General features: G+C 40.5%; 2 protein-coding genes and 1 non-coding gene across 3 annotated transcripts; 1 reads left to right on the top strand and 2 right to left on the bottom strand.

Annotated features, from left to right (window-relative positions):
* Nucleotides 1-290: 290 nt before the first annotated feature.
* On the bottom strand, nucleotides 291-409 carry LOC145405644 (5S ribosomal RNA). Its single transcript, XR_013898388.1, has one exon. It is a non-coding gene; the product is annotated as a 5S ribosomal RNA (ribosomal RNA).
* Nucleotides 410-1,600: 1,191 nt separating this feature from the next.
* LOC145405603 (SET domain-containing protein 4) lies at nucleotides 1,601-3,267 on the bottom strand. The gene has a single exon (XM_080276930.1). The coding sequence runs from the start codon at nucleotides 3,265-3,267 to the stop codon at nucleotides 1,900-1,902; it is 1,368 nt and encodes a 455-aa protein (XP_080133056.1). The 3' UTR covers nucleotides 1,601-1,899.
* Nucleotides 3,268-15,387: 12,120 nt separating this feature from the next.
* Nucleotides 15,388-22,007, top strand: kri (uracil phosphoribosyltransferase krishah). Its single transcript, XM_080276961.1, has 7 exons — nucleotides 15,388-15,535; nucleotides 18,263-18,387; nucleotides 18,879-18,921; nucleotides 19,129-19,278; nucleotides 19,823-19,967; nucleotides 20,141-20,271; nucleotides 20,554-22,007. Exons 1-7 carry the CDS (start codon nucleotides 15,416-15,418, stop codon nucleotides 20,626-20,628), a joined length of 789 nt encoding a protein of 262 aa, XP_080133087.1. The 5' UTR covers nucleotides 15,388-15,415; the 3' UTR covers nucleotides 20,629-22,007.
* The last annotated feature ends 273 nt before the right edge of the window (nucleotides 22,008-22,280 follow it).

Raw genomic sequence — 22,280 nt, 5'->3', positions numbered from 1 at the left:
CAAGAGGACCATTAGGGTTACTTATGTGTGCTTTTATTTTTACTCCTTTTTACTACATGAACATCTTTGTAGGTTACTTGTAAATACTAAGCATTCAAGTATTGTACGCCTGTTAACAATGAAATATACACTGTATTCTAAATGTATTTCACCAAGTTCCAATATGAATTTTTTTCATTCATTCATTGCCAGACGCCATGTATCCCAAATGGGGTGGCCAAGGGCTTAGAGTTAATTGTTTTACAGGGAGGGACACTAATCCTCCACCAACCCCACTTGACAAGCAGGGATGCCAACAGCATCTGGTGTTCCCAGGCGGTCACCCATCCAAGTACTACCCAGACCCAACATTGCTTAACTTCGCTGATCGGATGGGAAGCGGTGTACTCAACGTGGTATGGCCGTTGATTGGAAAACTTATATTATTCTGATACTTTAAGGCAAATCTTATTATGGACCACCTGCATGTACTAGGTACTGTTGATGTACAGTACTGGGTTTATTTGTCACAGTTAGCAACGGTATCAGTTCTGAATATCCAGACACACGGGGAACAGGCTTAACTGTGTTCCTTTAAACCCTAATGAATTACACTATACAATACCATAGGGTGCTGCTAGAAAGAGGTGCCTGCATACAGTGGTAGGCCTACTGATGCAAGTGGTGTCCATTGCCTGGTTACAGAAGTCTCTTTGTTAACTCTCTATGCTCTGAAAGGAAGCTGGTGAACTAAGGGGGGGCAACTTCAGCCTGCATTCCACCAGTTTCGCATTCTGACAAGCCTGGGGCCGATAACAACAACAGCATCATTCCATGGGGTTAAGTACAGGGTAACAGTTAATTATTTGACTCTCTCTTGCCCATTCATGTAATTATACACACCAGTCATTTTCCTCTGCTAGTTAAGGTACCAAATTTTAGCATAATATAGTCCAGCAAATAATTTTCACACATACACACCTCACATGACTCAGGAATAATGACACTGCATTCTCTGAGCATTTATTTATTTGTACCATTTGTAAACCACTGATTTTCCTGCACAAAGAATATACCAGTAAATACAGATACCGGTACTGTAGGCAACTTTCTGGTAATTTCACAACACATATTGACCAATTCCAGTGTTCATTATTTATGTACATCACACACAATCAAGTACTGTACTTGTAGAAAAATATAATGATCACTGAAGGCACCTTGACTATTATCCTAGCTAATACAGTACTACTACAAAAATATAAAAGTGCAAATGATATAAAAAAATAAAGTTACATGTAAAGTACTGTACACACAGATGCTTCTGATCAAAAGGTATAAACGGCAGGATATCAATACACAGGGACAACTGTCCTGTCCAAATTTCTTCTCCCATTTCAGTGCTTCAAACTCTATATAGACCAGATGCCTTATGAGTTTTTAAGACTTTCCACTACTAAACACTGCTGATTAATGACCCCCCCTCCCCCATGATACACAAATATAACTAACCCTTCCAGTCCTTCAGCATTAATTAACCTTTTGCATGACTGGCGACAAAGTACAATTAAATGCCCATATACAATCAATTACAGTGTTTTTTTGTTTATGTGAAGCTGACTTCATAGACACCAGTGGTCTAAATGGAAGTTACACACAATTAGAAACCATTAACTTTCTTCTATCGTGTACCGTAACCTTAAATACAGTATTACATAAGAGTCTTAAAAGCCACTATGCAATACCACATACTATCACAATTACCATCCACTGCCATTCTGACCTTCACACTGACTGTCTACGTCTAACCAAAATTAAAAAAACTGTCTAATGATGATCAGCATGAAAAAATTGTCATATACACAGGCACAATGCAGGTCTGACAAGATAAATAGTATGATATTTAAAATGGCTTTTGCATCAGTCTACAATCTTAATACTTCCCAGTATATCACAACACCCTTCCAACAACTGTCTCACCACTTCACATGCTTCAGAACACCCACCCAGCATGGCTAAATCCATCAGACATTTCTGTAACTGACTGATTTTATACTGAACTAACAAATTCAAGCATTCCACCCACCTATCCCTGTTACCTAGTCTGTGAGGGTATGAATACACAATGTTCCAGTCCCTTGACAACTCCTCTGGAGTCGAAACACAAACTGTCACTGCCACTTCCAGATTCCACGATGGCCCATCTTTACTCAGGCTTAAGTTCTTATCAACACCATGGTAACTAATCAGCTTCCTTTTCTCATTTATGACCATCTCCCAAATTGAATTTCTCTCTTTCTCATATATTCGATTTTCTCTATCTGACTCTACCCTTATCTCATATACTCTATTTTCTGTAAGATTTATAACTTTGTCATATATTTTATTTTCTTGTACTGAACATCCCCCTTTCTCATGTAAGCCATATTCTCTTACTGAGTTCCCCTTTTTCTCATGTATCCCATCCTCTCTTACTAATTTCCCCCCTTTTACTGAGTTTTGTCCTCTCTCATGTAGTCTATTTTTTCTCACTGTGTTTCCCCTTATGAGAAAGGCAGCATATAAAACCTCCTCTAAGGAAACAGGCACATAATTATAGGGGTTATCGGGGAGAACAAACCCGTACTCAGTACAAAGCTTGATATTATCATGGGGGCCATAGTTGATGAAGACTTGACAAAACTTGGCATAAGGGACCTGGGTTATGACCTCATAGCAATTATTCAACTTATTTATCCCTGTGGTGACCTGGGCAGTGCTAGTGTGGTTCAGGAGGTCAAGGTATGGGGCAAGAGCACACACATCCTCATCAACTAATATGGGTGAAGGGCTGTCGTTTTTTAAGTACACAGTGCGCGTGTTGACGGTGAACCACGCCCATTTTACGTCTTCAATACAAAGCGGTGAGAATAAACTGCTGAAATCTGATGTGCCACAGCTAATCACAGTCCTCAGCTTTGTAAAACACTGGGCCACACTTTCGATCTGTGAATGTGCAGAAGTTCTTAGAAAATCCGGTAGCAAACGGATTTCCTGGGCAGTGCAATAAACTGGAACTGTGTATGCTGTAGGGAGACTGTCTAAGTAAGGTTTCCATTCGGACTTCTCCCTGAGGTATTTCTGATATAAGAGGAAAATTGACAGGATTTCCATGGTCTTGAATTTAAGACAAGAATTTTCCAGCACCCTCCTGAATTCCACGTCCTCTAAGATGGTATTACATGTTACTAATGCTCCTCTGGGGATGCTGACTAAAACATCCCCAGCTTGTATTGCCGATGTTGCCATAAGACCTCGACCAGTATCCATGAATACTGCTGGTTTCAATTTTGCTGCAGTAGATAATTTGCGTCTTTTACATAGTTCTGCTGCGTCAGATGATCTGTGACCTCCCTCAGTAGATGATCCATGGCCTCTGTTCTGCTTTGCCCTGGTAGATGATCCATGACCTCTACTCTGATCTGCCACAGTACATGATCTTTGAGCTGCAGTATATAATCCATCAACTGCAGTTGTTGATCCGTCATTTCTACTCCCCTCTGCTGTACTAGATGATCCACAACCTTGACACCGTAGCCACTGGTTCAAATGGATGAACACTGGATTGCTGTCAACCACCAGGGGGAATGTGCCACTATCTACCCTGGCTTTCCTCTTCTGCTTCTCTCGACCGGCTCGTCCAATACGGCCATGTGGCTTGACTGGCTGCAACACTGGGTCCTCTACTACCATTCCTTCCATCATTCACCTACAACCACACACTGAAATTATTACAGACAGTCCTCGTTATAAGCAAGATATGTGTTTTAAAATATCACAATTTTTTATATGTAACTAGAACTGCAAACTGGGAGACTGGTAAATTGGCTTCATCAGTAACAAACTTTGAGAGACAATTTTCCTATAACTTTCAGTGGACTCAATAGCAACAATAATAAAAACTATATTGTACTTATAACGAGAACTTACTACCTACATTCACCTGCAAACATGCAATGTCCATCTTTCCTATCTTCCCTTAACTGTAATAATATTAATGACAGCACTGGGGTCATGATATATTTTTATAATATACTTTTCAGTGTTACAGAGAAAATCACTAAAAACTAACCGTAATTCATAATTTTTTTTCCCTTATTCCTCAATCCAAGGGGTCTTGTTAGGTAGATTTAATGAGACTTAAAGATGCCCATTGTTGGTGGAGGGTTAGTGCCCCTCCCCATAAAACATATAACTCAAAGTCAAATGGCCACCCCTTATGGGATTATGGCATCTGGCAATTGATAAATAGATAGAAAGATACCCATGGACTATTACACAATACTGTGATATTACATGTGTACTGCTTTATATATTTCAAGGTGTTAAACAAGAAATTTCTTACTTGTGGTTACTATATATGTGGTTACATGAAAAGCTTTCTTTTTCCCAGCTGAGGAAAAAAAAATTACCTACATAAGACTCCAGCCTTTAGTTGGTTTACTTAAATCTAAAAGGGGTACATATCATGAGGTTCCACTTGGTTCATAAAGGTTTCCCATTCCTCTGATTCATGTCGCAAGACCAACAGACTTGCTTTATATTTCTACCCAGAGTCCCTGTGCAAACTTGTTGGGTTATTAGTGGAATAACCTCATCTACCTAAGGAGTTTCACCGGTGTGACTATCACGTTCACTGCTTACTTCTGCTTGCTACTGTCACTCATATGAATAACCAGCAATGGCAAGATGAGCGTTATATATCAATTTCGTCCCAACTCTGGTAAATAAGCTTGTGTAAAACAGCATCATCCACGATACACCCCGATAAGATGGAACCCATTAACATTTTCTCACCTTGTGCTGCGAGGAGAAGGTCAGAGGGGCGCTTGACCGCTGTGAGTCGTGCCTATAGTAAGTACTCAAACCTCGGGAGGTGTAAAATATGGGAACAGGCTTTATTAAGCGAGAGGAAGGTATATTTCTGCAGCAGCTCCACCCCAGCTGTATCAGCTGGAAAGCCATGGTTCGCGGAAGAATATTGGGTGTCTGTTTACTTTCGTCATCGGCGGGTGATTTAAAGATATAATATACCTCTTCCTTGATTTAGTTGATTTTAGAAGTTCATGCAAAATAATACTGCCTCATTTAATAACTGAGTCGTTATGGGGACAGTTATGGATGTGGGATGCTTAATTTCTCACAATCGTGAATCGTAATAAGGAAAATGCATATTGAATAGACCAGTTTGAGCAGTGGCTATGGTACTAAACTTCGTAGAATCAGTATTATGCTCACCGCATGCAAATACGAGAGAAAATAAGCGTATATCTAAATATAGATGCCATACTCGAGAGCACGTGTCAACACATTGCACTAAATATGTTACGGTCATCCGCCTCCAAGTCAGCTTCCGAGTACAAAGAAAAAACTAGGGATGAATCAGCAGACAATTCGCCAAAACTAACGATATACTGCAGAGAAGTGATGAAGCACACTTGTAGGATCAGTTTAAATGAGTGTACCACATTATCATGGCTCAGCATCACGGAAAATGCCGGTGCATGACAGTGGTAACATTGCATTATTTTCAATATAAGGCCACCGAATCTAGTTCCATTACAAAGCATTCACGCTACAGTATCAAGCTTCTGCTTTGTTAAAAAGATAAGGTGTTTGCAGAAGGAGATAAAGTAGATAATATGGGAACTAATTTTTGAGGCGGATGCTATCACGCGCGGTGGCAGCAAAACACGAGCGCGGGTGTCGTCGGCGGCAGTCAGCACGTGGAAGTCTTGGAGTACGTATCTCCGCGGAGCTCTGATTCGCATGGCTCTAGTGACTTAGTTGAAGTGCGCTAATCCCCTGTTAACCTCGGATCTGGGTGTGTTGGTGTGCTTTTTGTATTAATGTATGTATTTTCTGTGTACTGGAATGCTTTAATATATGCATAGTTCCAAGAAGGGTAGATAATAGTGAAGAGAGGGGCTTTACCCCGAACCTGCGCGCTAGGCTCCCATGACGTACGGCATCAGCTACTCCCAGTCCTTACTCCCGGCTCTGTCTTTCTGTAATCTTATGACGTTTCCGGAATCCTGTAATATCTCCCAGCGCCCCGGGTAATCCATGCGTAATCCCCCAAATAGCATCCTCCTTTCGGGACAGTTTTTTTGTACACTACCTCCGTATCGCCCCTTTTTTACATAGGATGTGTTCGATCTGGGAGCTCTAAGGGGGATGTAACAACAGGTGACCTACTTAAGCTCACCTTCTCCTGTAGGCTCCTTCCAGACCCCATTATACGCCAGGTTCCGGGTGATTAGTGGGTCTATCCAGGTTACTCTCTCTCTCTCTCTCTCTCTCTCTCTCAGCACCTACGGGTGCCACACCTGACGCATCAGCACTTCCGCTATGCTTTGTTCTAATTATAAAACGCCTTTGAACGATTTTCTTTGTCAACTTACATGACACGTACAGAAAACCGTTAACCCCTATCATTCTGCTTTAAGTTATTTGAATATTTATGAACATAGATTACGAAAGAAATGCAAATTAATACTACCTTGTGGTTTCTGTAATATCTGGCAGTTTGAATTCCACAAATCTCGATGGACTCAAGATAATTAAGCAGTATGAGGCTATATTCGTTTTAACACCCATTATTTTTATATAAAGTTACTATTTTGTTTTCACAATATGCTGTCGATCATCTTTCAGTGTTGCTTATATATATATATATATATATATATATATATATATATATATATATATATATATATATATATATATATATTTGCCAAGGTTACGTTTAATGTGTACCGTATAGAGGTTACTTTGAAGGATGCTGAGGTTAGCTCCGAAGGAATTGGCTTTCACTGTTTGGTTTGGTTTGGATTTTTTATTTCCTCAGAAGGATGCTAAAGTTAGGTTCACAGAATGCTCATTCAGAATCCTAATGGGATTAAGGAAATGTCAGTTTCTTCAGAATTATAACTAATGACTATACAGTATAGTTACGCTATTTAGTTGCATATATCTGTACAAAGGCTATGTAACATTACCAGGTGTTTTACTCTAGGCTCATCATTTAATAACTTCTCACAGATAGCAAAAAGATTAATACTTTATAGGTAACATGCATTTTTAAAGATTAACGACCTAAGTTGTTAATTCTCCCGTCGTCTTTTTTCCCACAACTGCGAAACGTATAGCCATTACGTAGATATGATGAATTCCAGGAAGATAAACAAGACGTTGAAGAGAACGTTATCGTGGAGGGTCATTTGTTCGTTCAAACTAATACCGTATATTCTCAAGTTTATGAAAGTATTGATACTAACGTTCGTAATTTGACCCCTGAGATTATTAGCCCAGTATCCATTGTTAATTTACTGCTCCATAAATTGCGAAATTGTTATATCCAAATGGAGTTGTGCATAATGCCAAATGACGCGTTCTGCATTATTAAAATTATCGAACGTTAGCTTGAGTATAATACCAAGTTAAAGTCGTGTTCCTGAAAACATTATTAACGCTTTGTGACAGCTTGCTTCCTCTTACGTAAGCTGACTTTCTTGAGAGGTAATGGTGACAGCATTAGAGTTCCCAGACTGTTGCGTAGACGAATATAATTATTTAATGTTAACTGGGATAATATACTCGAGTCAGATGAAATAATGATGACACTCTCTCTCTCTCTCTCTCTCTCTCTCTCTCTCTCTCTCGGATGTAATCGTCTGACGTTAGTGGGAATTTAATGCTAGAGATGTCCGGGTCATGATAGTTAATGGCCACAATATTAAATCTCTGGTTTTCATTACCCACGTAACTAAATATCGCGTGACAAGAAAATGTTAAGGTGTATGCAAAATAGGTTGCTATGGAAGGGATGTTAAGCCACCTAGAATACGAATACCGCTCACCACTCTCCCCTAATATGCTGTAGCCTACTCGTTTAAATTAGGCCTATCTTAGCATGCTTTCACCCTGTCTTTAAATAGTTCTCCCCACTTCCCGCGTAACCCTGACTACCCCTCCATACTTGATTTTTGATTAGTGGCCTCCTCTCTTAGGTAACTCGTGTGACAACCACGTAGCTACGTATAATTATAACCCTCCTTCATATTATAGAACCAGCAACACATACACACACACACACACACACCACACATAACTCGCTCTGTATACTCGTACTATAATCACTTCCACTTATTTTAGAGAACCAGGACACACACACACACACACACACACACACACACCTGCATAGTATAATCACACCCATGTAAAAGTAGTGTATTTCTAATTTCCTATATGTAATTCAATCCCAAATCTTTATATTCTTCGTATATAGCTAACGCCCACATTATTTTACTGTAACTCACCCATAACTATGCCATTCCCATACAATTATTACCTGTACACTCTCTCTCTCTCTCTCTCTCTCTCTCTCTCTCTCTCTCTCTCTCTCTCTCTCCAGGTGGTTTATTCAGCACAGATGCGCGAAGGTACTGATACATTTCTTAGTGCCTCTTTTACAGCGATTTATTTTCCATCTTACACATGACTCTCCTGTATGTTTTGTATATCAGTTTTATATCAATATTTGCACTATACTTAAGAGAGTGATGTCAAAATATAAATCGCCAAGGAAGAGGGGTTGCGAGAGATCCAGCGTGTTGAAAGTATTACAAGTCAACGCTGAGTAGATTAATGGTGTCAGCAGCTACAAATCGGCAAGGAAGAAGTGTTAGATCTCCAGCATGTTGACAGTCCCTTTAAGTCAGCGCTGAGTAGATGTGTAGGGAGTCAGCATCCACGTCAGGACTGGTAGACGTGCAGACTTCCGCGTCCCCAAGTCAGCATTGTTAGTCTTCTCTATGAGAATGATGTTACTAGTATTTGTATGTAATATTTATGTGTAGCTTTCGTGTTTACTCTCTCTCTCTCTCTCTCTCTCTCTCTCTAGCTTTCGTGTTTACTCCCTCTCTCTCTCTCTCTCTCTCTCTCTCTCTCTCTCTCATATGACTACCGAACAAGTTTTGGATCTGACAAGCCTACCAACGATAGCCATTACCTCCTGTGTAAGGCTGGTAGCTACCTCACCAGACTAGTCTCTCTCTCTCTCTCTCTCTCTCTCTCTCTCTCTCTCTCTCTCTCACACACACACACACACACACACAGATTAACGTGGCCTAAAATTGCCATCTCTCCATCTTGAGTATTGACCTGCAACAATAACACTAGAGTATGCTAGTCACGAAGAAGTGCAATGGAATGGAGAGTATGTAAATGTATGCCCTCCCTTACCCACTCTTAACTATCTTGCACTCGAGAAGGATTATATTACTTAACCTTGCCCAGTGTCCTAAGAGTGAGAGAGAGAGAGAGAGAGAAGGGGGGAAACTCCTAGAATCGTCATTTACACGCACACATACCACAAATACCTTCAGTCATGCAACACCACTCCTACACACACACACACACACTCAAGCATGACAGTGCTGCAGTGTTGTAAGAACTGGGAAAACACACACACACACACACACACACACACACACACAAAACTTCATAGTCCGGATAACACGCCAGGAGATCAATAACGTACCTAACTCCTACATCGTAACTTGCATATAGTACACCACGCACCACACATGAGGTTGTAAGTTCCGTTGAAATGGGAGAATTTATATCTGTGTGTTTCGCAAATCGTGTGTGTGTGTGTGTGTGTTTGTGTTTATCCCTGGTAGCACGATTACGTACTGTTAATGTTTTAGTTACTCAGTTTAATTTCACTAGGGTGCTGATGAAGGCTGCATCTAACTCCCGTTCAGAATGCCTAAGTTGAATAAAACCAGAAAAGATGTGGGTTAAAGACTTTGAAATCTTAGAGTTGCAGTTCCAGTTCTGTAATTATCAAGTTCCTACGGCCACTATCCCCTCCCAGGCGGTTGATCACGTACCTGATAGTGGTCCCTTTGTTCTAGAGTTAATGTTGCCTGGTACGAGTTCTTACTGCATTTTTCCTTTGTTTTCCCCTGACGTCTGCTATTTGGATTGCATTTGATTGATTCTATCGTTAATATTTGTTGTCTTTACAGTAGAAGGCTATTTGAGGATAGTGAAGCACTGATACACTACTACAGATAGTAGGCCCTATTTTTTCATCCGCCAGCGAAGTTTGGACGGATGATATGTACAGTATACTCTCGTGTGTCTTTCTGTTTGTGTACAAAATATCTCAAAAAATTGTCTTCGGATTTCAATGAAATCTGGTGGATAGGTGGTCAGCGGGTCAAGGAAGAGTTGATTAGTTTCTGACGTGGTTGCGGATACAGGAGTAAATCACAAATTTCATTGGCTTTGGGCGAGATATGCTTTTTGAGATTGGGTAACGAGGCAGACTAAGATTGTAGAATTAAATGATTATGTGAGATTGTAAAAGTATCGGTTTGGTAGGGAAGAGGAATTGCAGCAGAACTTGGATTCGTCCCACTAGCTGAGGATAGCACCTCTCCGCTTGCCATTCATTTTCCATATAACTTGATATTCTCTTTTATGATACGTATGGTTTTTGTAGTACCGACATGGTTGCTTAAATAACATACAAGACAATGAATACCCACTATATACAGAAGTTAACTGCTGAGGAGTGTCTGGGGAGCCTCTAGTGGCATTGGGGGCTTCGTCGCACCTCTGTAAAGGCGATTTCATTTCCTTGCAGAATCAATCACTGAGGAAGAAGTTTACGAAATCTTGAAAAACAGTAATACAAAAAAAATGTCTCCCAGAATGTGTTTACAGGCATTTGTATGATTAAATTCTCTCTCTCTCTCTCTCTCTCTCTCTCTCTCTCTCTCTCTCTCTCTCTCTCTCTCTCAGGTGTGGAACTCATTTGCAAGCACAAAAAAACAGGTTCCCACAGAGGCGGTTAGCAAGCTTTTACCCTGTGTGAGTAAAAACCTGAAGAACGTGTGTGTGTGTGTGTGTGTGTGTGTGTGTGTGTGTGTGTTTGTACAGGCAGACTAGACCTTACTTTCAAGGGCTTAGGGGTCTTTATTACGGCCCTTCCTTTGCAGTTTATTTGGTTCAGTACACTATAATTTCCTTTTACTGGTACTCTCCACACACACACACACACACACACACACACACACACACACACACACACACACACACACACACACACACACACACACACACACACACATTTATTTGATTTATCTATCTGTCTGTCTGTCTATTAAACTACAGTATTTTTGCATAAGCACTAGAACAGTGGAGAAAATATTAATGGCCCCTACACAGAAACAAAAAAAAAACATGGTAAAGAAATTTTAAAGCATACTAATCTCAAAAGAACATATGACTCAACTTTTGTGCACGCAGAAGAGTCTGGTTCTTGATATGTTTTATTTATCCTTCAGTAGTAGTAGAAGTAATAGTAATAGTTGTGGTAGTAGTAGTTGCAGTAGTAGTCCTTTGGTCACGTAGGATGGCTGGCGGGGTCATGGAGGGTACAGGGTTTTAAGTGGATGAAAACTGGTTGATATGCAGCTCAGGGACGTTGGAGGACTGCCCTGAGTGTAAACATGAGACTAGAGCAGGGCTTTCTTACCAGTTTATATCTGCATATGACTGGTTTGTGTGTGTGTGTGTGTGTGTGTGTGTGTGTGTGTGTATGTGTGTGTGAAAATTGTGGTATATATGCAGTTAAGGTACATAATGCTGGCCCACCCTGACCTTGCCGTCTTCCGCCTGTTACCAGACCAAGGGCACGATTTTTTTTTAACTGATGCCCCGGAATTTCTTATCAGGGATTATGTTCATCCTTCCACCTACCGCTAGTGACGTAGGCGATGCGAATTTGCCGTCTTATTCATTATAGGTTAGTGTAGAAACATTAGCTATTTTTATTATTATTATTATTATTATTCAGTTTGCCAATCAGAGAGAGAGAGAGAGGTCTCAAGTACGCTGTAGAAATTTGCTCCAGATTATACAGTTCATTAAAGTCCATTGTGACCATTTTTTCGCACAGATTTTATTTTTCTCACTCAATTTACTGATAAACTGAAGCAGATAACCCCATATATTGTCCGATGCCCCAGAAATGCCTTATCGGGAATTGTGTTGACCCGTTATGCTTATCAGCCGATGAAATATTGTGGACTGCTATTTAAATGTGAAGCTGGGAGATTATGATGAATTGCGTATGATTATTTTTCAATGTATGGTTACCTAGAATCTTATCGGGAATTATATTAACCTCTCTCTCTCTCTCTCTCTCTCTCTCTCTCTCTCTCTCTCTCTCTCTCTCTCTCTCTCTCTCTCTCTCTCTCTCTCTCTCTTGTAATTGTACCCGTTGATATGATGATAACACAGATATTAGAGAATTTGTGTGGGATTATTTTTCACTATTTTGCAGTGTGAATGTCTCTCTTCTCTCTCTCTCTCTCTCTCTCTCGTAATTTTATCCGTTGACAATAATAAGATTACACAAGTATTCCGGATTAGAATGAGATTAACTCGTTCCTTTATCTCTAGTGACGCTGGCGATGGGAATTTGCGTCACTGATAAGCTTAATTTGCGTCTATGCGTCACTTACTACAGATAATGTAATGTTAAAGCTGATATTTTGGCGTCATACAACTCACTGATAAGCTTAATTTACGTAACTAGAGATAATAATGTTGAAGCTGATATTTTCGTGTCACATTACTCACTGATAAGCTTAATTTGCGTAACTAGAGATAATAGTGTTAAAGCTGATATTTTGGCGTCACGTTACCCACTGATAAGCTCAATTTGCGTCACTATTCACTACAGATAATAGTGTTAAAGCTGATATTTGGCGTCACATAAGCTTAATTTGCCTCACTACATTCACTGCAGATAAGTGTAAAAGCTGATATTTGGCGTCCCATAAGCTTAATTTGCGTCTCTATACTCACTACAGGGAATATAATGTTAAGTGATATTTTGGCGTCACATAAGCTTAATTTGCGTCACTATGTTCACTACAGACAAGTGTTAAAGCTGATATTTTGGCGTCACAACCCACCGATAAGCTTACTTTGCATCACTGTAATTCACTACAGGTAATGATAATGTTTAAGTGATATTTTGGCATCAGATTTAAGGGGTTACGGTAGACTGGGAATTGACTGTTCGTGTGTAAATCTCTCCTCTTGTCAAAAAACTAGTCTTTATCCTTGGCGACTCCAGTTTTGACGTGTGTGTGTGTGTGTATGTTCCCCTAATCTCTCTCTCTCTCTCTCTCTCTCTCTCTCTCTCTCTCTCTCTCTCTCTCTCTCTCTCTCTCTCTCACACACACACACACACACACACACACACATACACACACACACAAGCTTACCAGTCCTCTCTCGGCTTAGGAATATTAGCCAACAGTGAAAAAGAACTAGAAGATAATAGTAATAATAATAATAACAATAATAATAATAGTGGTAGTAGTAGTAGTAGTAGTAGTGAGGATAATGATCAGACCATCTTTTATCCCAGACCATATTTTTCTTGAAGTGAGCCCTTTTTGTCTTGCCAAGCTTGTAATTCTAGGACCAATATTGTTGCGCCCAAGGACTGGTTTTGATAGTTACTGCGCATATGTACGTGGGTGTGGTTGTGTGTGCTCTGCTTGTGTTCAGAGGAGGGGAAATTACCGTTTGAAAACAGCAGCAATGGTTAGGATGTGGAGAGTGTGAGTGCCTTCTTTTATTGCGTTGTAGTGGTAGTAACAGTAGTTGTGGTGGTGGTGGTAGTAGTAGTTGAAGTAGTATTTGTAGTTGTAATATTAATAGAAATTCTGTCAGACACCAATTCAGCATTCCTTTGCCACGTGCAGTCCGTATGCCCCAACCACGTGTCACTTTCTCACCTTTGCCACGTGTCTCGTCGCTCCACTACTACTACCGCCTACTTATCGCATACCTCTACCTCGTGTGATCGCTACCCTGCCATGTGCTGGGGTCCCGGGTTCTGATTGTTCTGATTTCCGTTCTGTTAACTTTTTGCACCTCTTCTTATCAGGGATAGTCTGGGTTAGGTTAGGTTAGGCTGGGTTTGTATTCTTAGCATCAGGTCATGTTAGTCTGTCAGTCAGTCGTACATATCTGCTTGGTTAGGATAGATTATGGGTTAAGTTACGTTAGCGAGAGAGAGAGAGAGAGAGAGAGAGAGAGAGAATGTCAATATTATTTCAGTCTTACCGCCAGCTATGCGTACACACCACACAAAACAGACAGGGACTAACATTTTATTCCAGCCGCCATAAATTGCTGATTAGAGAGAGAGAGAGAGATCAAATGGGAGACCAGAAACTTACATTGTTGTGGTGACCCCTTCTTTAAGTGAACGTTAAACCCTGTGGACTGCAGTTATCAGGCCACTTTAACCGCGTGCTCCTAGAGACCTTGAGGGAGGAGGGTAGTCCAAGCTGTGCCGTATTTTGTGTGTGTGTGTGTGTGTGTGTGTGTGTGTGTTGTTTAATGTATGTGTTGCGTGTAGTCCGAGTTTTGTGTGGCATAGGATAATTCTCTCTCTCTCTGTCTCTGTCTCTCTCTCTCTCTGTCTCTCTCTCTCTCTCTCTCTCTCTCTCTCTCTCTCTCTCTCTCTCTCTCTCTCTCTCTCAGTTGAATAAAATCGTCTGGAGGTAGCAAGAATTAAATGAAACACGTCATGGGATTGAAAGGATTAGTAGGGGCCTCTCAGTAGGGAAATTAGGCTGTGTGGTGTTGAAGTCCTTGGCCCGTATCCTCGTCGGTTAAGGAAACTCCGTAACACGTTTTCCTTAGCGATTTATTTTGTTTGTTGCACCTTACTGTCCTCATCTGTTACCTAAATCCTTCCAATGTGGCCATACTTTGCTTAAATAAAGTACAAACAGATATTAACCAGCCATATTCAAAAACAAATCGCCAAGAGAGAGGTGTTAGGGAGCTACCTTGTGGTACGGTAAAGCTTCTTACTCAGTCCATCTCACAACGGGACTAACGCCTTTATATTAATTTCCTCACCTTCCTACCTACTCTTCCTTAACTGTTTGTTTATATTCTCTTGCATGGTGTTAGTATGTATACGCATTAGAATACTTTAACATACGATAGGTTTATGCATTATAATCTTGCATGGTGTTAATATTTATACAAAATCGTAGGATACATTAGCATACAGTACGTGGAGCAGACGGAGTGGAATATATAGTAGGTCAACTTGTACCTGACTCATTAATGGTTTATTCTTGCTAATAACAGATTCAACTTTGGGAAATCTCCAGAAGTTAACCAGGCCTTCTTTCTCAACTTTAGGAATCTCCACAAGTTAACCAGTCCCATTTTCTCAAGTTCAGGAATCGTCAGAAGCTAACCAGTCCTCACACTCCCCCTCCCTCTACTTTTCCAGGTTACCCCCCAGCGTACTCGAAGATATCGTGGCACCAGCATGGGTACTATGAGTGAGGTGGTGACTGCGAGGCCCCCCTCCTTCGACAAGAAGACACCAGCACCAACACAGTCCACACAGATACACGACAAACACCAGAAGCATACAGACACGCGCCAGGTCAGTTTATTTATTTATAGAGTGTGACCTCAAGGATAAGGGACTGAATAGGGAGACTGCAGAGATCCCGCAGCGTGGAGAGTCGCCATTAGGCGACCCAAGCCGACACATTCAGGGATGTTGGAACCTTTATAAACGATACGGTACGATTTTTGTCTCGTTCATTGTTGTTACCACTACGCAGAGTGGGCGACACATGGTATTTTTCTAGGATGAATGAGGAGGAATTTGTGCTAATAAAACGTGTATTCTGACACCAAGGTGTGTTCAGGAGATTATTTGCGTATAGTGGTAGGCTTCCACGAGGACCAGGTTTTCTCTTGTGGAATAGGGTAGAGACCTCTTGTACAGTACAGGGTCTCTTGAGTTAGGTGGCAGTTTGGTCTGTTTGCGTGTGTAGTGTACGGTAAGTGTTTAGTGTGTGTTTATGGGTTATGTGTGTGCTTTGTGTTTTTATGAGAGAGAGACCAGCATAGCTACAAGCACTAAACGACAAGCAACAGAACCACAGGAAGAGGTTCAGATCATTTTATTTATAAGTAAGATAACAGAGACAGAGCAACTTCCATCCCTGTTGTACGCCTCACACTTTCGTTTTTAATGATTTTTTGGCTGGTTTAAGCACGTGGATTTTCAGTAGATCTTTCACCTTAACCTGGTCCAGAGTTTCGTCGTTTTGTACTTTTAGATAGCCCAGTGACAACTATTATGCTGCAGCTTACCTAATTATCAAGGTACGTGTGGGCAGGTACATCTGTTACTTGGAGCTGTATCCAACCTCTCCAGTTCGAAAACGCCCAAAACTGTGCAGAATCGTTAGGGAATGCCAGAGAAAATTGAAAATACGTCCTTGGAATGAAAGTGCCAAACAAAGGAAGATGTCTGGAAGGATGGGAGGTAGAGTTTGTTGGGCCAAGCAAACCCATCAACCACAGGCAAGCAATCGCCCCTGCAGGTCCATCCCGTGCAGTGAACCGGTTTTCCCATGCAGTGGGCAGCACCTCGCCATAATGTGGATGGGAGGTACGGAGATATGATCAGCGTACCCTCAGAGATAATTGGTGACATAATGAACCGGTTTGGGAAGAAGTTTGGAAGCCTTGGAATTAACAGCTTCAGACCCGAGGACATGACTTGCTTTTTGTTCCTGCTACCTTTAGACGATTTAGTAGTTAAGCGGAGACCTTTTGTAGCAGAGGAGTTAATGGATGCTGTGTGTAGCCCCTCGGGCTGGAAAAACACCCCCCAGAATTATGAATATCCTCAGTAGTTAAGCAGAACCAGCACGACCTTGGAGAACGAGTGAAGCATAGGAAGACGCCTGGAAGGATGTGAGCAACAGATTAACACACCTCAGAGATAATGGCTGACGGCATGAACCAGTCCGGGGAGAAGTGCTGGCTGATTAACTACGAACAGAAATAGATAATTGAAACGACCATCATTTTCCTCTCACTTCCTTGTCTCTCCTGGGAACGACCATCATTTTCCTCACATATCCTTGTCAATCCTGGGAAAGACCATCATTTTTCTCTCATTTCCTTACGTGTCCTGAGAAAAAATCGCATGGCAGTCCATGAGGTTTAATTAAGCAGAGGACGAGGTTGATCCAGGGAAGTTAATCTGATAGGGAAATTCTTTTACTGCACTGGAAAGGGTTAACATTTCTGAGTACAAAATCGTGTATTATTTGCTTGTTTATTGTATCATTCCCTCCTCTCTCTCTCTCTCTCTCTCTCTCTCTCTCTCTCAACAGGTTCCTTACATCATCAATTAACCCTGCAGGCACACTCATTTTTGTCACTGCCCCTTCCCTCCCCTCCCCCCCTTTCTCTCTCAGCAACACTGCATAGTTATCGTGGAGAGAATACATTTTTTAGCCAAACTAAAGAGAGTATAACTTATCCAGTTACCTTTTTCTTTTTTATTTCTCTTCTCTTTATTAGTTTCTTCTCGCAGTCTTCAGGCAGTTATTCAGTTTAGGGAGAGAAAATCAGAATTTGAAGGGGCTGGAGAACTTTTATTCAGACTCAGACACGATTATCCTTTCCAGACTTCAAAAAATCTCTTGGAGGTAGCAAAAATGAAAAGTAAAGAAATAAATTATGTTAGTAAAAAATGAAATAATTGCATTTGTGTTTCATTTATTAGTTATAATTATCTTCCGTAGAAAATTAACTGACCAAGCTGTTTCATTACGTAAGCAGATGACCTTGAAGTAAAACACACACACACACACACACACACTGTGTGTGTGTGGTTTCTTGTTACCTGACCCTTTTTCCCTCTCTTCCTCCACCTCCTCCTCCTCCGTCTCCCCCTCCTGATCTGACCCTTCTCCCTCAAAATTCTTGGAACCTTACGCCAAACCGTCCCATCCCATCCCTGCACCCCAGACATCTCATCCCATCCCTTACTTTTCACTCTTATCCTCCCGTCTTGTCTCTTGCCTCACACAGCCTATACACACGCTCTTATCATGTATTCACTCCCCATCCATCCCATCCCCCTCACCTTTACCTCCATTTCATCCCCTGCCCTTCACCCTGATTTTGTCTCTTCAGCACATCACACTCCCATCTTTAAGTGGATAAAATTATTTGGTGAAAAAGAATAAGATAATCGTAACATCAAGGGATCAGGAGATTGCTGTGACCGCGAGAGATATACCAACAGTTGCATTATTTTCTTGTAGTGTCTAATTGCTGACTCTCTCTTATGCCTCAGAATAAAGACAAATATGACGTCAACATTGAGAGCCAGCTACAGCCGGTGGAAGGGTTTGGGCCGTACTTCAAGACCATTCCAGCCAATGGTCAGGTCAGGGAGCTTCAGACAATCATCAGAGACAGGTGAGGAGCTTAAGGTGTTTTTGTGAAAATTAATTATATTGAGTTCAAGATTGTTTGTGTATTCATTTGTCTTAGATTGTACAGCTACCAAGCAGTTCATATTCAAGTCAGTCAGTATTAATGTGACAAAAAAAAATGTAATAATAGATATCTGTTAAGGAGACTTGTTGATCCTGTAAATTGATAAGGATTCTTTATAAATGTTTTTTTTTTTTTTTTTTTTTTTTTTTTTTTTTTTTTAAAGTACAAATTGGCTTGAGGTGACCATTGATATGCTATAACAATGACATAAATATTTTAGTGCTAGATAATAGTACTCTGCTCTTCTCTTAATACAGTATTGCTCATGTTTACTGAGTGTAATAGAGTATTTGGGATAAATGAGAAATAATGATGCTACTTTCTCATATACTTGTCTCACATTGTTGTTGATAAAGAAGATCATAGCCTGTTAATGAAGCTTCTACTACTAAAGTGTGTCTTGTTTTCAGGAACACATCAAGAAGCGACTTCAAATTCTATGCAGACAGATTAGTAAGCATCATTAAGACACAATTTTTAAATTAATGAGTGTTTGTTCCTGCACAGAATTGCTTTTTTCAGTCTTGTTAATCAAAATACTACAAATGTTTTTATCAAACTGTAACAGATTGAGTGTAGTAATACTGTACTTGTTTTGGAGGGGGGAGGAGTTAAAATCTCATAGTCCATGTTTTGTAATGCCATGTTGGCAAACAACAGATCCGGCTGGTGGTTGAGGAGGGGCTGAACCAACTGCCATACTCAGACTGCACCATCACCACCCCCACTGGCTGCCAGTACCAGGGCCTACAGTTCGTTAAGGGCAACTGTGGCGTATCCATCGTTAGGTCTGGCGAGGCTATGGAACAGGTCAGCATCATAGTTACTTGATGGTTATCTTTATTTGTGCTGTTTTAAGAGGATCTTTTACTGGTAGCCGTGCCTCAGACCCTCTACACCTAGAAGGGAAGAGTATCAGATTGGTTGTTTACATTATTTTTCTTACAGGGTGTTTTGATAAGTTTTTCAGTATTTGCATATTATGAAAGTCGCAGATTACAGCATAGGTAATTCTTTGTAGTTTTAACATATGCATTTATTAATATTAGTCCCGTCTAATAATCTGCAGACCAGGTAATTCCTGGTTGTCTTGCTTATGACTGCTAAAGAGAGATCTTATGTGTGCTGGGTAGTACAGCATTTAGTGCTGGCAACCAGAGCTTGATTACAATAATTCCTCATTTAGCGTTCTCTCATATACCACACTTTTCACTATGAAGTTTTAATTAATCTGTCTTCATGGAACTGAATCTTCACTTAAAGCAATTTTCACTAAATGCAGTGGTTTTTAGGAACACATTCACAGTATGTAGTGAGGAATTATTGTATCTTATTTACTGTACCTAACCCCCAGGGGCTGCGGTCGTGCTGTCGTTCTATCCGACTGGGCAAAATCCTGGTGGAGTCAGACCTGGAGACACACGAGGCACGAGTGGTGTACGCCAAATTCCCCGACGACATCAGCCAGCGCAAGGTTCTCCTCATGTATCCCATTATGAGTGAGTACAACCAATTCCTTTGTGCAGTAGTCTCCACTGGGCAGATTTTTGACATTTTTATTAAAAATACAGGTGTAATTCCTCACCCCATCCTTAGGTGGGTAAAGAAGTCTGGTTTATAATGATAAGGATAATGATGATGATGATGGCAGTTGTATCTGCTGTGCTTGCAGGTTCAGGAAACACTGTAATCAAGGCGGTGAATGTTCTACAAGAGCACGCAGTAGATGAGGAGAACATAATCCTCCTCAACCTATTCTCCACTCCTGCAGCCGCACGTACCATCACCACTGCCTTTCCTAAGGTAGGATAACCACACTTGAGTGTTAACAGGTGCACTGACTCCTGAGGAAGAATTGAATTAACTTTATTGCTAAGCAAACAAAACATTTTACTGATCTTGAATATGGTATACTGTACCGTATGTTGGAGAAAACTGGCAAATCAGTTTCATAGGCAGCAGTTACAGTTTGTTTGACAAATTTTATAATATACTGTTGCATTAATAGCAGAGAAGAATGTTTAAAAAGATTGCTTATAAAGAGGGCATGATGATCTCCACAAATCTTATGTTAACCTCCCACAGATGCACATTCTGACTTCAGAAGTACACCCAGTGGCACCCAACCACTTTGGACAGAAGTACTTCGGCACTGACTGAGCACAAACCCTCAACAAAATATAAAATAAAAGACAAATTCGATTCCACGGAGCTGCTGACAACAGGAACACTGGATCAAAGCTGCATGTAGTTAGCCAGGTCATAACTAGGGATAACTATGAAGCAGCTGTAGGTAGATTTTTATCATCAATATTTTTTGTAGGTCTGTATCAACCCTTTCAGTCCAGTGATGTTCTTTTCAACTTATTCTTACTCTCTTTGTATGATTTTGTGAAGCTTAGGTAAGACTTTTTAACTGTTGGAGTTAGAGATTCCATGAGGTAATTCCTGTGCTACTACAGTGCAGTCATCACCATTGCTACAACTCACAAAGAATCCACTATGCCTACACTGCCCCATCCCCCCACACACATACTAACACCACAGCACACTTCTCACCTGATGCACCACTTTATCACAACACAGACAGTCTTCCAGTATTACCTCAGCGAAAGACCAATGGGAGAATTTGCTTGGAGTGCTGATTTCCTACAGTCCACTGGGTTTACATCCAAATGAGCCTGGGGCTACAGGAACAATAATGACTAGTGAAAGTCTATTCTAAGGTCAGTAAAATGATCTAGGAATAATATGAATGAATTAAATAAGAAGAAACATCACTGGATTCTTGGGGCTAAAGGGAGATGCAATGTTTTTAGTAGAATTCGTGAGACATGAATGACATGTTGCTTAGGTAGTATATGTTTGCAGTATTATTATGTATTTATATTTTCTTATTTATACAGTTTCTATTTTTTACTTCTTCCATGTTTTGAGTTTGGTTGGTGGTGAACTTCGAATGTGTTGACTAATGGAAGCTACTTTCTGAACAAAACTAATAAACTGTGATCTATTTAGTCAAGAAGACAGGAATGTCAGAGTGATGTACTGTATATAGTGTTCATGTATATAAAAAGAATTTTAAATGTGCACTTGGCCAGCAGCATAGCCAATGGGGCAGCCATGGTGGAAGTGGCCCCATCTAAATTATGCCTGGCCACTCCAAATTTGTGGGTGAGTATCCCCAGGAACTCTCTTAAGAGTTCTCTTTGAACAACCAAATAATTGGGCATAGCTGCCCTATTTATAAAAGCCACCCCCCTGCAATTGACTGTGCTAAAATTTCTCCAAGGTTAAGTTCTATGCCATAATCACTGATTGACTCAGCACTAATTTTAATAGAAGATAGTAACAAGTGATCATTGGAGAAATATTACATGCCTTAATTTTCCCATCATAGACTGCAGATAACATTGAGCCACTCACTATAAGGGTGTCTTACTTTAGCCACACCATCTCCAGGTAATATTATTTAGCTTGGGGGAAGATTTGCAAACTCTAAGGGTTAGATACAGTCTTAATTAAGCTCCATCACAACAGATCCGTACTTAGATGAATGAATTAATCTGGAATTTGCAAGAATAAAATGTAAGAGACATCCTGAGACTGGCGAGTGGATAATTGTATTTTGCTGAAGTTTACATACATAATTTACATATAGAAATCCGATCTCACTAATAGCTAGTATGTAACGAGTAAAAATTTGCTTGGCATCAGCTTTTGTACACAGACGCATGGCAATTTCCTGTTAGTTTATGGTTATATTCTTAAGACTTGAAATTGTGGAGAGAATGGCAAGTCCTTAATTTTTT

This window comes from Coenobita brevimanus, chromosome 67 (genome assembly GCF_032717465.1).
Source record: "Coenobita brevimanus isolate Jiangsu-jjx chromosome 67, ASM3271746v2, whole genome shotgun sequence".
Classification (NCBI taxonomy): domain Eukaryota; kingdom Metazoa; phylum Arthropoda; class Malacostraca; order Decapoda; family Coenobitidae; genus Coenobita; species Coenobita brevimanus.
Note: the sequence above shows the minus strand (reverse complement) of the source record. Positions and strands in the feature narration are given on the sequence as shown.